Source organism: Oryx dammah, unplaced genomic scaffold, assembly GCF_014754425.2.
Source record: "Oryx dammah isolate SB20612 unplaced genomic scaffold, SCBI_Odam_1.1 HiC_scaffold_10, whole genome shotgun sequence".
Classification (NCBI taxonomy): domain Eukaryota; kingdom Metazoa; phylum Chordata; class Mammalia; order Artiodactyla; family Bovidae; genus Oryx; species Oryx dammah.
This window is the reverse complement of record NW_024070194.1, coordinates 8,449,189-8,465,520: the sequence shown is the minus strand read 5'-3', so window position 1 is coordinate 8,465,520 and position 16,332 is coordinate 8,449,189. Positions and strand designations below refer to the sequence as shown.

Below are 16,332 nucleotides of genomic sequence, written 5' to 3'. Positions count from 1 at the left end.
GGCACTGTGTGACTCCACCTTGAGCCTCCGATCCCACTTTCAGGGTCTAGTTTCCCCATATGAGGGGGAATCCCAACATTTTCTGGGTGAGCCTGGCCTGTCTGATTCATCTCTGGGTCGGTGTCACTCAGCCCGGAGCCAGCCCCAGTATGGCAGCTTGGTGAATGTTTAACTGAGTGAACCGGCCTGACAGCCACCCTCAAACACACTCACGATGGAGTCACACTCGCCCGCACATAAACACTGGTATGTCTCACACACTTAGACGTACTATTAATACATAAATACACAGGTAACACCTATGAGGTCACATGCACAGGCATAGCACATAGCTACTAGCACACACTTATTCTCACACACACACATACACCCTCCACGATTAAGTCATCCCCCAGCCCTGGGGACCCCAGGCCTTTCCTCCGGGGCTTGCCCCAGCTAATTGCTGATCAGACAATCCTTCAAACTGTTAATGGAAGCAGGCAGAGGGGTAGCAGGAGGGGGTGGCTGCGAGATGAATTCTGAGCAGGGGAAGGCTGGACTTCTGGTTTCCCTGCACACACAAGCTTATAGGTGGGAGATCAGGTGGGAGGGGGGAGTTGATGAGCCAGTCAGAGCCCCCCCACCCCTGACCCACTTCAACCTGTGAGCGCCAGGTGGTGGCAGGTGGTGCCCAGGGCCTGAGCACCAGGTGGAGTCACGCACCAGCAGCCCCACGATGCGCCCCATAAAACCCAATCTCTCCCTCCTGATGTCCCCAGACAGCCCCTAGCCTCCAATAAAGGCAATGGAACGGGAGGAGAGGCTAGAGTGTGTGTGTGTGTGTGTGTGTGTGTGTGTGTGTGTGTGACTGGGGGAGCCAGGGTTGGTACCTCTAGGGGGTGTGCCTGCTTTTGTGGGATCCCATGGAGATGCGGAAAGTGCAGTCTGTCTAATCAGGGGTCATGGAGACCTTCTATCAGCGGCCTTCAAGACTCCTCAATAAGCTCCTTCCTGACTCCTCCTTGACCTGGACTGATCTTTCCAAGGGCAGGGGAGACTTGGAAGCAGACAAACTTGGGATAAATCCCAGATCTGCTATTTGTTGACCAGGTGAACTTGAGCAAAACCCCTCACCTCTCTGGACCTCAGTTTCGTCATTTATAAAATGGGACCATCACATACCTCCCCAAAGAGCAGGATTTCCCCAGCTGGCACCGTGGACATCTCGGGCAGGATAATTCCACCCACGAGATGCTGGTAGCAGTGCCCTCCCCCTCCCAACTACAGTTCCAGACATTGGCAAATGGTCCCTGGGGGGCAAACTGGTGCAGAGTTTCATCTCATGAGAACTGCATGTGACAGTAACAGCAATAACTGACACGGATGTGCATTTTCCCTGTGCTTGCCGTGGGTCTAAGCACCTTAAGGGAACTGCCTTATTTAAATTTCTCATCAGCCCTATGAGGATGATGCTGTGATTATACCCAGTTTACAGATGAGGACATGGAGGCACAGACAGGTTAAGTACTGGCCCAAGGTCGCACACGGAGAAAGTGCACAGTCAGGATTCCAGCAGGCTCTCTGGGGCCGGAGCCCATGCTGTGGACGGCTCTGCTGGATCTCAGTAAGGATGGAGGGTCCCTGCCCAGCCAGCCTGGTATTCCCCACCCCACCCACCCTCAGGTACAAGGGGAGAGTGCAGGCCTCTGATAGAGTGATGCTGTGCTTCTGTCTCAGATCCTGAGAGAGCCCTTGCTCATCTCCATCCTAATCAGGCAAGCCACGCTTCCAGTCATGCACTGGGCTCCTTGCCCCATCTCCCTGGTGCTGGACCTCAACACTGGGACTGTTAGAGGAATCCCTTCTGGGAATTAGGGCAGGACCCAAGTCCAGGATGGCAGGTGTCCGCTACCCTGAAGGGCTGAAGGAAGGAAAGAGCAGGAAAAGAAGAGAGAAGAGAGGGAGGAGGATGAAGGTAGCAGAGAGGGAAGGAGAGAGAGACAGACAGGAATCTGAGAGGTCAGAGCGGAAAGAGACGGAGAGCGCCACGTACTTGAGGCACAGAAGAAGGGAACAGAGGGAAGGAGAGGGAAAGGGAGACCCACGGAGAGACAAAGGCCTGGAGAGAAACCAAAAGAAAGAAGAAAGCAAGGCCAAGATCAGCAAGGGTAGCGTGAACAGACCTCCCCGGAGACGCCAGAGAGGCAGACGGACAGGGAGGGGTGGAGAAAGAAGGTGGGAGGGCCGAAAGGAGAGGGCCGACAGATGGCCTGACAGGGGAGTGATCACAGGCCAGAGACATGGTGGGGGGCTCCCTGCGTGAGCCAGGCAGAGGGGCGGGCTGAGGGGTGGGCCAGTCGAGCACTTAAGATGGGCTAAAGAAAAAGTGAAAGTGAAGTCGCTCAGTCGTGTCCGACTTTTTTGACCCCATGGACTGTAGCCCACCAGGCTCCTCCATCCATGGGATTTTCCAGGCAAGACTACTGGAGTGTCATTATCAGAAAAATGCAAATCAAAACCACAATGAGGTACCATCTCATGCCAGTCAGAATGGCTGCTATCAAAAAGTCTACAAACAATAAATGCTGGAGAGGGTGCGGAGAAAAAGGAACTCTCTTACACTGTTGGTGGGAATGCAAACTAGTACAGCCACTACGGAGAAGAGTGTGGAGATTTCTTAAAAAACTGGAAATAGAACTGCCATATGACCCAGCAATCCCACTGTTGGGCATATACACCGAGGAAACCAGAATTGAAAGAGACACGTGTACCCCAATGTTCATTGCAGCACTGTTTACAATAGCCAGGACATGGAAGCAACCTAGATGTCCATTGGCAGATGAATGGATAAGAAAGCAGTGGTACATATACATAATGGAATATTAGTCAGCTATTAAAAAGAATGCATTTGAATCAGTTCTAATCAGGTGGATGAAACTGGAGCCTATTATACAGAGTGAAGTAAGTCAGAAAGAAAAACACCAATACAGTGTATTAATGCATATATATGGAATTTAGAAAGATGGTAATGATGACCCTATATGTGAGACAGCAAAAGAGACACAGATGTAAAGAACAGACTTTTGGACTCTGTGGGAGAAGGCGAGGATGGGATGATTTGAGAAAATAGCATTGAAACATGTATATTACCATATGTGAAATAGATGGCCAGTCCAGGTTTGATGCATGAGACAGGGTGCTCAGGGCTGGTGCACTGGGGTGACCCTGAGGGATGGGATGGGGAGGGAGGTGGGAAGGGGGTTCAGGATGGGGAACACAGTACACCCATGGCCAATTCATGTGAATGTATGGCAAAAACCACCACAATATTGTAAAGTAATTAGCCTACAATTAAAAAAAAAAAAAACACTGGAGTGGGTTGCCATTTCCTTCTCCAGGAGATCTTCCCGACCCAGGGATTGAACCTAGGTCTCCCACATTGCAGGCAGATGCGTTACCGTCTGAGCCACCAAGGAAATCTGTGGGCTAAGCTTTGTCATTTATGTCTAGGATCTCACTGATGAGGAGTCTGGGGATGGGGCCACTGTGCATGGGTGAGCTTGTGGACCAAAAGCTCAGCGACCCCAGCTCTGAGTGGGGCTGGGGGCAGGGGTCTGACTGAGATCTATGTTGTGGGTGAGGTGCCTCGCTTATGTGACTGGCCTCCTTGCTGTCCCTGTCACTTCTGACTCCAGAGGAACTGGGGACACATAAGTCTTCATCCCTAGAAATGGGTCATGAAGCCGTGCTGAGTGTGTGAGCAGGTGCCCTCTCTGGACAGCTAGGAGGTGGGTACCCTGAAGCCATGCTGCCCTCTGGACCCTGTCCCCTCCGGGCCACACCCAATGACAGGTTGCTATGGTGATAGCTCCCAAGGAACCACGCCTGCTGGGATCCACGCCTTGGGTCAGCCTCTCCCATGCTGACTCCAGCCTCGGCCATGGGACTTGCTTTGGCCAACAGGACGTCAGCAAGTGTGACAGAAGCAGAGATACTTGATAAACCCTTGTGTGCCAGGGCTTGTCTCCTTGGAACCCTGAGACCACTGCGCCGTGAAGAAATCCAAGATGAAAGGCCACAGCTGTCCTAGCTGACCTGCCAGCTGACTGTTGCTACGTGAGTGACCCCAGCAAAATAACTGCCCAGCCAACCCACAGAATCGTGACAAATAATAAATTGTTGCTGTTTTAAGCCACCGTGTTTGGGGACAGTTTGTCACATAGCGGTAGATAGCTAACAGAGAAATCGAGATTGCCCAGCCCGTTCCTCTTCTGGGCTCACTCCTGTAGCTGTGTTTCACTGGAGGGCCATCTGGCTGGAAGGTCCATGATGGCCTCATGTATTGATACATGCTGGGCAGTTGATCCTGGCTGTTCACCAGGCCTTCTTTCATCCTCCTGTGCGCTGGGCTGGCTTCCTTAAACCATGATCTCAGGACCGTGTTCCAGGAGAGAAGCATGAAAGCTGCAAGGTCTCTTAAGACCTAACCTAGGAATCTGCAGAACATCACTTCTGCTACATTCCACTGGCCAAGGCAAGTCGTAAGGCGGCCCAGATTCAAGAGGCAGGGAAATAGACCTCTCCTCCCCCCTCGATGGGAAGAGCTGAAGTTACTTTACTAGGAGGCCAATTCAGGGATGGGAGGACTTGATGCCGTATTTTGCAATCTGCTCTATTTCACACGCCTTTCTACTCCCAGTTCCGGGAGGAGCATCCTGGAGGCTGGTGTCCACCTGAGAGTCTGAGGCAAAATTCTCAAATCAGCTCTTAAACTATCTGCCTCTGGGTTTCCTTGGTGGCTTAGTGGTAAAGAATCTGCCCGCCAATGCAGGAGACACAGGTTCGATCCCTGGTGTGGGAAGATCCCACAGGCCAAGGAGCAACTAAGTCTGTGAGTTGCAGCTACTGACGCCTGTGAGCCCTACAGTCCCTGCTCCACAACAAGAGAAGCCACCACAATGAGAGGCCTGCACACCACAGGGAGAGAAGAGCAGAGCCCGCACAGCAACCAAGACCCAGCACAGCCAAATATAAATGAATAAATAAAATTACTGAAGAAAAATCTGGCTCTGAAAATTCATTCACTGACTCATTTATCAGAGCCTTACTGAGGGGCTATCATGTGCCAGGGCCACACAGAGTCAGATAAGAAGTAGCACAAAAATGAGGGACTTTAGAGTCAGACTGATACAGGTTCAAGCCCTCTTTCCACCATTTATATGTTATCTGACCTTGGGCAAGTTCTTAACTCTCTCTGAGCCTCAGTTTCCGATCCTGTACAATGGGACTACTCAGTGGAAAGGGCTCTTACGTGGGTTAAATGAGACAAAGCTTCAGCAGCAGGCCCCACATTTTGGAGATGCCTTGAGGATTCCCCCTCCCTAAGCCCTGGGTTGTGGACCCCATAAATCAGTTCCACAAGGGCTGAGACCCATAGTCGCCTTGTTCATCATCTTATCTATATATTCTAGCACATAGCACGTGTTCGATAAACATTCTGATGTACGGACCTGCAACCATAGACCCTCTGCCCGCCTCTCGCAGCCTGGGTGTAGTTGTCTGTCTGTATCTGGCTTCTCTGTTGGAACAAAAGCCCGTGATGGCAGAAACCAGATTCAGTGCATCATCCTGACCCCCGGGATCTGGGATCTGGCACTTAGAAGGGTGAGTGTCATTCCCTCTTCAGGAAGCCAGTGTTTCTGGCTCAGCTAAGAACGTTCAGCAGAGATCTTGAAGTCTCTGAGAGCCAGAGGCTTTCTATTCTTGCTGGGATGGTGGCTGGGCGGGGGCTGGTAATGAGAACATGGCCCCGGCTCCCCACAGCCTCGTCCTCACCCGACGCCCCCAGTTCCAGCTGTTATCCTCCCCGCCCCCGCAGTCCCCTCCAAATGCGGCAGAATGGGCCCTGGAGCCCAAGTGACGCCTCATTAGCCCCGCAAATGCCATCCCTGTTTTCCCAGTGGGGGGTCTGCTGGCAGGCCTGGCCTTTAAAACACACACGCTAATTCCTCCTCTGGCACGGGCCTCGTGGCGCCCCGCCCCCTCCCTTCCCTTACACCTTCCTCTCAGGCCCCGTTCCGGCTCTGCTCCCTGCTATCTGCACAGCTAGAACAGACTGTACCTCGCCGCGGCTGCTAAATATAGACCCGCATCAGCGGAATATTCCTGGCTGGGGAAATGGAGCTGGGGCTGGAAATGGCACCAGGGCGGCTCCTACTGTGGGGCCGAAGGCTCGGGGAGGAAACATCGAGTCCCTCCTGGGCAATACCTCCACAAAGACCCTTTCAGACTGTGGAAGTTGAAGGATCCTGAAAACAAGAACCCCGTTTGTGTTTCTCCACTTGCCTTACCCCGTGCCCACTTTCGACTTCTTGAGAACTGTTCCTGCCCTCTCAGGCTCCACGGCCTCCTACTTGCCACCTTCCTCCCGACTCTCTGCAGCGGGGGGATGCTCTTTCTTAGAACCTGACCATCCTCATTCTCTTGGAGTCTGATGCTTCATCTGCCCACCTCTGTCACCTCCCAGACTCGGTCCTGGCCCTGCCCTTATTTCTCTGTCCTGCCTTTTCCTCCCCACCTTAAAGCTGATGAGCTCTCAGGCTGAAGGCATGAAGGCTGCATCCCCATCAGCCCCAGGGATTGCACTGAGCCCATCACACCCTCACCGTCCCCTGGCCTGCATCTTCTGTCCTAGATACCGGGTGGCCGACCCCTTCACTTTCATTCAAGGCTCAGCCCCAATGTCACCTCCCCAGAAAGGTCTGTCCTGATTTCCTCATCTAAGTCTCCTCTCTCCTCCTGGTTAGGTGTCTTCCTAGCACTCATTGCTACTCAACATTATGTTGCATGTTGGTGTGCTTGTTTTCTGTATTTCCTACTTAAAAGCTCCCTGAGGGTAGAGTCTTGGGTTTGTCTATTACTGCCTTCCTAGGGCCTGGAGACAGCAGGACATCCACAGGCATTCCGTAAAGAGCTGGTGAATGAATGAATGAATTCTCCTATTGGACCCTCCCAGCAGTCACGTGAGAGGAGTGTTATTATCTCTCTTGTGCACACAGGGAAGCCAAAGCTCAGAGTCCCAAGCGTTCTTGGAACTTTACGCCCATATTTCAGATGGCCCATTCTAGACGATTCTTCCCTCCTCTCATCTTAAAACCAACGGAGTTAAAATCGAATTAAATAGCTCTGTACCAGATCCTGAAGCATACTCAGTAATTCCTCTGCCCCTCAACAGTTTTAATAAGCCACACTCATCCTTCTGTTTTTGTAGATGGTGCCCCTTTCCATCCCAGGTGCCGATGTTAGGAAAGCCCAGATCCCTTCCTTAATCTAGTCCTGTGCATTCACCCAGGTCTCCAAGGTTCACCCTTTGCAGGATCTCACTGTCACCCCTCATTCTCCCTCCTCAGCATCTCCACGAATCTTTGCTAGCAATCCTGAATCATCTCTGGCCCCCAACAGATGAAGCAAGTTAAGGAGTCTGGGTGGGCGCCGAGAAAGGGCACAGGCTTTGACTTTTGTCTTTTGGGGCTCTCTGCTGGCACCCCAGGCTCCTGGGTGTCCCTGAATTCAGTGCTTGTTTCTGAGCCATGCTATACAAGAGCAGCCTGAGGGATCTTGTTAAAATGAAAACCTGAGCATGTCACTTTCCTGCTTTAAAGTCATCAATGAACCCACAGGGTTGGCAAGGGGGAGGGGAAACAGGCTATCTCCTAGGCGGCTCTTCGCAAGTGTAATCTGGTACATTTCGGCATTATCTATCCTGATTCCAAAAGCACATGCTCTTTGACCCAGCTTTTCCACTTCCCGAAAATTATCCTGCAGATACACTCACACAAGCACAAAATGATATATGTATGAGGTTATTCACTGTAGCATTGTTGGTTGTAGGAAAAGATTGGAAACAGCGTAAGTGTCCATCAAGAGGGGACTGGTGAAATAAATTTCAGTGTATCCACAACAGCTGTTAAATAAAAGAATGAGGAAGCTCTTTATGTGCTGATATGGGATAATCTGCAAGATGTATTGTTAAGCGAAAAAGGCAAGCAGTGTGTATAGTGTGTTTATAGCTACCATTTGTGTAAAAAAAACAAACAAACAAATACATGTACATACTTTCTTGTACATGCATTGAATAGCTGGAAAGATACACAAGAAAATTACATTGGTTGCTTTGGAGATACAGACCAGGTATCTGGGGGACTAGAAGGGGTGAAAATTTTCCATTAAATACAAATTTGGACATTTTGGGGGCTGCACTGGGTCTTCGTTGCTGTGTGTGGGCTTTCTTTAGTTGCGGTAAGTGGGGGCTACTCTCTAGCGGGATGTGGGCTCCTCACTGCCGTGGCTTCTCTTGTTGCAGAGCTCAGGCTCTAGGCTCACGGGCTCAGCAGTTGTGGGTTGTGGTACCTGGGCTTAGTCGCTCCGTGGCATGTGGGATCTTCCCAGACCAGGGATCAAACCTGTGTCTCCTGCATTGGCAGGCAGATTCTTTACCTCTGAGCCACCAGGGAAGCTCCCAAATTTGGACTTTTTGAATCTTGAAATGTATTATATACTTAAAAAAATATATTTTTTTCAAGTGAATGAGTTCAAGGTCTCATAGGATATATATACCACCTGGCTCCCTTTGGGGTTGCAACTTCTGAGGGTGAGAGTGCTCTTCCTTCCTCTCTTTTTAAAACATTCCTTTCACGTTTGAATGTTTTCTAAAATGTATTAGTTTTTCAAAGAAAAAAAGTAAATGCAGATATTATGTGTAAGAGCATGTGATTATAGACTGGAACCCTCCCCCTAAACAATACGAACTCACATACACACAATATCCCAGTCTCAAATCTATCAAAAACCCTCCCGCCTCACTGCCCTTAGAATAAAATCCAAGTGCTTTGCTTGTCTCGCACGCGACAAAGCCAGGCCCCAGCCAGGCCCCAGCCAGCCTCTCCACGTCACCTCTCCACAAGCCTCTTCCCCAGACCTGAGTTGTTTACAATTCCCCGTCCGCCTCAGGCTGTTCTCTTCCTCCCAGTTTAGCCTGCACCATGCCCTCTGCCTGGAATGCCCTTCTCTGCATCTTGGTCTGGCCAGCACTTTATCCTTTGGAGATTGCTACCACTGCCTCCAAGAAACTGGCATCCTAATTCCCCAAGCAGACGCCTGTCCCCTGCCCCCACTGGACTAGGAGCCCCATGGTGACTTTCGATAAGCATTTGGTGGTGTCTGATGTCTCAACCCCCGCCTTCTCTAGTCTCAGGGATGGTGAGAGCACAGCTCTTGGCATTGGCAGCCGCAGCCAGCTGTGGGACCTCGAGTGAATCGCGTCCCTGAGCCTCCTCCTTCTATCCTCTGTGCCACTCCGGCAAGCCGCTCCCCCACCCGGGGATGCACTCAGGTTCTAGCCTCAGAGTGAGTGAAGCAGTGGACAGTGGGGAGCACAGCTTGGTGGTGGTGGCAGGGCAGTAAGCCAAGACCTTCCCTAACGGTCTTGGCTTCTGTCTTCCCACCAGATCCTTAACAACTGTCACTTGAACAGAGGTTTCACAACTGCCAAAAATGTGCCTTGCACAGGCCCACTGCCGTCCCCCGCTACCTGTCGGCCCCCAGCCACACTTATGACTATGGCCGACTCGTAGGGACTGCGGACGCGTCTGCCCAGTTCAGTTCCTAGGCCAAGGTGGGGGGCCACTGAGTTCAGATCTCTGCCGTCTTTTCAGGAGGCCCATAGTGGTTGCCTCCCGCCTTTTGGTTTTCGTGCCAGGCTTGCAGGTGCCCCCACTCCATTTATCCCTCTACTGCTCTGTCCTCTCTTCCTTCCTGCCTGGCTGCCCTCCCTCTCCGCTACCCTGGGGTCTCCTGGATCCAGCGAGATGCTTCGGTATCCTGTCCTAACCTCAGCACTGTTGGTTGGAAGGCTGAGAGCAGAAGGCCGTCCTCCTCTCTGGCCCCGCCCACCCCTCATGCCCCGCTCCTGCCCCGCCTATGGCCCCCACCCCTTGGACTGGCCCCGCCCCTCACCGGTCTTGGGGTCCACGGTGAAGTGATGCTCGCCATCCAGCACGCTGTACACCAGTCGAGCGCTGCTGCCATACGTGGGGTCATCCGCATCCGAGGCCATCACCTGCATCACCGATGTGCCTGGGCCCGGGGGAACAAGCGAGACGGAGGTCAGCTGGCGCCGCTGTGCTTGTTCTCTCCACCTCTCCCCACCCAGGAGAAGCTGGGAAAGGAGACTGAGGCTGGAGGTCACTGAAGCCAATCCCTTCACAGTCCCCTTGTCCACATTAAGCCCCAACCCGCTTCCAGATCTGGGGGCCTTCCCAGTAGCACGAGCAGGACCATGGAGCCAGATCTGGATTCAAATCTCCTTTCCCAGCCGCAGGACTCTGGCGAGAGAAGAGAGCCTCTCTGAATCTCAGTTTCCTCACCAGCAAAATGGGGACAATCCTGGTTCTTGTTCATGATGGAACGCATTTTAAACTCCCAGTGCACAATGAACAGGCTCAGAGCCTTCTCTCAGTGGTGGTGGAAATGGTTAATTTCACCAGTTAAGGTCATCACAGTCAGAGTTAGAGCTGAGACAGGAAACCATGCACTTTACTCCCAAAGCAGGGGTCTTTCTACCCATCCCAACCCGTCCTGATTTCTCAAGGAAATTCTGCCTTCTTCCTCCCACCTTCTATACTCCCATCCCCACCATGGAGGGGCGTGTGCGGAGGTCAATGCAGAAGGACAACCAAGTTTACTGAGACTCAGCAGCCAGTGTCTCTTGGCCCCCAGGCAAAAGAACAGCAGCACCCAGCTCTTGCTTTGGGAAGTAGTTGGCTGTGGTCCTTGGTGCCCTCCTCGCTCCTCCCCCCCGGTGCCCAGACAGTCCCCAGTCCCAACACACACACTTTTCCTCATGCTCCGCACGTAGGCTGCTGGGGAGAGTATAAATTGGATAAAAGTCCATCAAACAGCGGCAATTAAGTTATTGATTTTCGACGCTGCCTCATTAAACTGGGAGCTTCTCTCGGCCTGTCCCAGAGATGGCTCTAATTTGACATCATGTTCAATTTGACGAAAGCAGAGCTTGGGACGTGAGGCTGGACAGGGTGAGGATGATGGAAGGGGTGGGGGAGGGGTTGGATGGAGGGACAGGCTAAGCTGAGTGGTCCATCAGAACCTTTCCAGAGAGGAGGGGATAAGACCCAAGAGGGAGTCATGAAGGCTTGGGATGGGACCCAAGGGGCATGAGACTCAGGCATCACTTCAAGGAGATGCCCCCTTCTGGGTGCCCTGCTAAGGTTCCATATAGAGCCCTGCTGGTGGGCTGGGCTCCCTGGGCCAGTGGGGTGGCATGCTGGGGGGTGCGGCCAGTTCACTGCCTGGCTAATGAGTGAGGCTCTGGAAGTGCTACTGCAGCAATTCTGCCGAGCCCAGACTGCCGCCCGCCTCTCCCGCCTCCAGCCTGGGGCCCTCGATCATTCCAGACAGACACATGTATTTATTTTTCACTCTTTTGCATTTCTCATTTCCCTCTCCGTGTCCCCCCCTCCCAGCTTGCTAAACTGGCCCTGCAATGCGCCTCTCTCTTTTGGCGGCTCCAGCTCCGCATCAACCATGTCAGAGTGGCCTGGAGAAGCTGAGAGGAAGAGGTTGGGCAAGCCCCCTCCCTCTTGATGCTAGGTAACCAGGGGTCTTCTATTCAGGGCCAGGGCATGATCTCAGGCCCCTCCTCTTAAACAGAGAGAAGAGAGAGTAATAGATGCTACTGAGCACTCACGGCATACCTCGCTTCACCAGCCACTTAAGTCCATTATCTCTAATTCTCACAGCATCTCTGAAAGGCAGAGTGGACCTCTCTAAATTACAGGTGGGGAAAGAGGTCAAACAGGGGGAAAGACCTGAATGGGGACACAGAGTGACGAAGTGGTGGGACTTGAACCCAGGACTCTCGAAGGTCAAAGTCCTCTGGAGTCAGCACAGACACACACGGTGACTCTGGATGGTGGCCTGGTGTACTGAATCACAGTCAGAGGCTCTGCCACTTCTTAGCAGTTTGACCTTGGGACTGTCATGAACCCCATTTTTGCCTAAATTTCCTCCTTTGTGAAATGAGGGTGAGAGTCCCACCAGACTCCTGGGATCGATTTCAGAATTCAAATAGATTTCCGTATTCAGCAGCAAGGACAGCACCTACCCCCACGCTAAGAACTCAATAAACGCAGGTTGTTGCTGTCTTCTCAGGAGGCACTGCATGCCTGTATACAATGGCACAATCAAGCCTCCCTCACAGACATACTGAAATGAGAGACGATACATACAGCGTCAGGCTCATGGTGGGTGCTCAATAAATAGTGGCTGCTGTAACTGTTATGAGAGAGGATCTCCCTGTCACTCTCCTCTGCGTGTTGCCCCCACCCCCTGGGCAAGACACAATGCTGGGTTGAGTGACTCCCCAGGGACATGGCTGAGCTCTCTCTCTCTCTCTCCCTGGCTGTATCCAGGGACTCCCGCAGGGATGATGGAATCATTTTCCCAATCTGGGGTTCTTTGTTGCAGCCATTACAGTTAATGCGGACGCATGGGGATGGTGAAGGGTCAGGGATTCACCCCTCATTCCCCAGGCCCCACACTCCCTCCCACCTCCTTCACAAGTCAGCAGCTCCCCAGAGTCAGCAGACAAATGGGTGCCAGGCTTGTGGATGCTGTAGGACAACTTTGTGCCATTCCCCTAAGTTTAGCAGATTGCATTTTATAGCGCGCCATCACGGCTCTTCTCTCCTTCAGTCCTCATGCCAACTTGATGAGGTAGATGCAGTGACATGCTGGCAAATGTTTAACCATTGGCTCTAGGAGACAGAGGGGTGGGCATAAATGCCCTGCTTTGTAGTGTTTGCTGATTTCTACAGTGTAAATATTCTCACCATGGCCAATTTCAAACTATCAATGTGATATCAAGTGGCTTATGAAACTCCTGAAAATCAATATTTGGCTCTCACGAGCTGATACAAGCCAACTTCAGTATACTCCTGCACCATTTCCATTTTACAGATGAGGAAACTGTTATGCACAGCGAAGGGTGACAATGTAAATTAATAATGAATAATAATGAAACCCATTATTACATAAATGTCTTCAATGATAATGATAGATTAGGTTTATTAAATAACTACCTTGTACTACATGTTATAATAAGCCCTTTATGCATAGTCTCTCCTGGAATTCACATAATAGAGTCTTGAAGTAAGCTCTATTAAGATGTCTGCTTTGCAGGTAAGGAAATGGAGGCTGAGTGCAGTTTAACAAAGAAGCCCTTTTGTCTCAACTTCATCATCTGTGAAATGGGGGTACTCAGGACCATTGTGAGAACTCAAATAGATTTCCTTGTTCAACAGCTGGGACAGTGCCTGGCTAAATTCATCTGGCAGGGAAATAGGAGAGGCAAGATTCAAACCCAGGTCAATCTGATGTCAAAACACACATGTATCTTGCCTTATAAGCTAGTAGGGTGGGGATCAATGGGAGTAGAAGTAGACAGGCAAGTGAGAGAAGAGTCAAAGAAAGGCGAGAAAGAAAGAGCAGGAGGAGAGCAAGGAACTGGATTCAGGATTCTCCCTCCCTGGCATTTAGTTCAAGCCCAGACTTTCAGAAGCAGGGCTGGGATTGGCTAGATTGAGCCATTTGCTGTCCGTGGTGCTGCCCCCAGTCCTTCTGCTAAATGAGGTTAAGGGCCTAATTCCAGACTGACGTAAGCATCTGAATGCAGAGTTCCAAAGAATAGCAAGAAGAGATAAGAAAGCCTTCTTCAGCGATCAATGCAAAGAAATAGAGGAAAACAACAGAATGGGAAAGACTAGAGATCTCTTTAAGAAAATTAGAGATACCAAGGGAACATTTCATGCACAGATGGGCTTGATAAAGGACAGAAATGGTATGGACCTAACAGAAGCAGAAGATATTAAGAAGAGGTGGCAAGAATACACAGAAGAACTGTACAAAAAAGATCTTCATGACCCAGATAATCATGATGATGTGATCACTAATCTAGAGCCAGACATCTTGGAATGTAAGGTCAAGTGGGCCATAGAAAGCATCACTACGAACAAAGCTGGTGGAGGTGATGGAATTCCAGTTGAGCTGTTTCAAATCCTGAGAGATGATGCTGTGAAAGTGCTGCACTCAATATGCTAGCAAATTTGGAAAACTCAGCAGTGGCCACAGGACTGGAAAAGGTCAGTCTTCATTCCAATCCCAAAGAAAGGCAATGCAAAAGAATGCTCAAACTACTGCACAGTTGCACTCATCTCACAGGCTAGTGAAGTAATGCTCAAAATTCTCCAAGCCAGGCTTCAGCAATACGTGAACCGTGAACTCCATGATGTTCAAGCTGGTTTTAGAAAAGGCAGAGGAACCAGAGATCAAATTGCCAACATCCGCTGGATCATGGAAAAAGCAGGAGAGTTCCAGAAAAACATCTATTTCTGCTTTATTGACTATGCCAAAGCCTTTGACTGTGTGGATCACAATAAACTGTGGAAAATTCTGAAAGAGATGAGAATCCCAGACCACTTAACCTGCCTCTTGAGAAATCTGTATGCAGGTCAGGAAGCAACAGTTAGAACTGGACATGGAACAACAGACTGGTTCCAAATAGGAAAAGGAGTAAGTCAAGGCTGTATGTTGTTACCCTGCTTATTTAACTTATATGCAGAGTACATCATGAGAAACGCTGGACTGGAAGAAACACAAGCTGGAATCAAGATTGCCGGGAGAAATATCAATAACCTCAGATATGCAGATGACACCACCCTTATGGCAGAAAGTGAAGAGGAGCTAAAAGCCTCTTGATGAAAGTGAAAGAGGAGAGCGAAAATGTTGGCTTAAAGCTCAACATTCAGAAAACGAAGATCATGGCATCCAGTCCCATGACTTCATGGGAAATAGATGGGGAAACAGTGGAAACAGTTTTTTGGGGGCTCCAAAATCACTGCAGATGGTGACTGCAGCCATGAAATTAAAAGACACTTACTCCTTGGAAGAAAAGTTGTGACCAACCTAGATAGTATATTCAAAAGCAGAGACATTACTTTGCCAACTAAAGTCCATCTAGTCAAGGCTATGGTTTTTCCAGTGGTCATGTATGGATGTGAGAGTTAGACTGTGAAGAAAGCTGAGCACCAAAGAATTGATGCTTTTGAACTGTGGTGTTGGAGAAGACTCTTAAGAGTCCCTTGGAATGCCAGGAGATCCAACCAGTCCGTTCTGAAGGAGATCAACTCTGGGATTCCTTTGGAAGGACTGATGCTAAAGCTGAAACTCCAGTACTTTGGCCACCTCATGTGAAGAGCTGACTCATTGGAAAAGACTCTGATGCTGGGAGGGATTGGGGGCATGAGGAGAAGGGGACGACCGAGGATGAGATGGCTGGATGGCATCACAGACTCGATGGACATGAGTCTGAGTGAACTCTGGGAGATGGTGATGGACAGGGAGGCCTGGCGTGCTGCGATTCATGGGGTCGCAAAGAGTTGGACACGACTGAGCAACTGAACTGAACTGAACTGAACTGTAGGAAGGATTGCCCAAAGGATTCCTGCATAAACAGGATCTCAGAACTCCAGGGCTCCATGTAGAATGTTGGATATGGACAGGCTGCTCCTTGGGGGGCACAGAAACCAGTGGTTCTCAACCTGGCTGCCCGTTAGAATCTCTTAGGAGTTTTAAAATAAAACTGATGTTGAGCCCCAACCTAGATTAATTTAATAGCACTCCCTTGGGGGTGGAGCACAGGCAAGGGTATTTTAAAAGCTCCAACAGTGATTCTAAATATGACACAAGCCACCAAATCAGCATGAGAAGTTGGACACTGCTATAAAGAGATGCCCCTCGCAACTTCATGGAGACATGGGACTTCGGCATCAGAAAGTCCTGGGTTCAAATCCCACCACTTCCTCACTCTGTGCCCTCAATCAAGTCTTTCCCTTGCTTGACCTTTTTCCTCACTGATAAGTTAGAGGGTCACACTCTGCCTCTCAGAGATGTTATGGGGATTAGAGATGATGGATTTAAGAGGCTGGTAAAGCCAAGCATTTAGTAAGTGCTCAATAAGAGTTTATTCCTGTCTCTTCTCTCTATATGGTGAGAAGATCTCTGGGGCTGTGTCTTTGCCCCTGAGTGGGAGACTCCTGGGCACCAGTATCAGGAAGGCAGGGGCTTGCACACTCTTCATTTCTAGTTTATCTGGGTGTCTCTGACATGGTTTATCATGGGTCCAGAACTAGAATCTATGCTCTGGCTCCCAGGTCAGAACACTTTCTCTTCTCCCTTTAACCATTGCTGTTTATGAAATCCAACTGAGGCCCAAACATG

The 16,332-nt window shown here is 50.4% G+C and overlaps 1 protein-coding gene across 1 annotated transcript in view; it reads right to left on the bottom strand.

The window, feature by feature from the left end:
- CDH22 (cadherin 22) overlaps window positions 1-16,332 on the bottom strand; it is an 83,331-nt gene that overhangs the window by 44,046 nt on the left and 22,953 nt on the right. Inside the window, exon 3 of the mRNA XM_040248207.1 lies at window positions 9,994-10,113. Coding sequence (XP_040104141.1) covers window positions 9,994-10,113 — 120 coding nt within the window. The remainder of the gene's footprint in view (window positions 1-9,993; window positions 10,114-16,332) is intronic.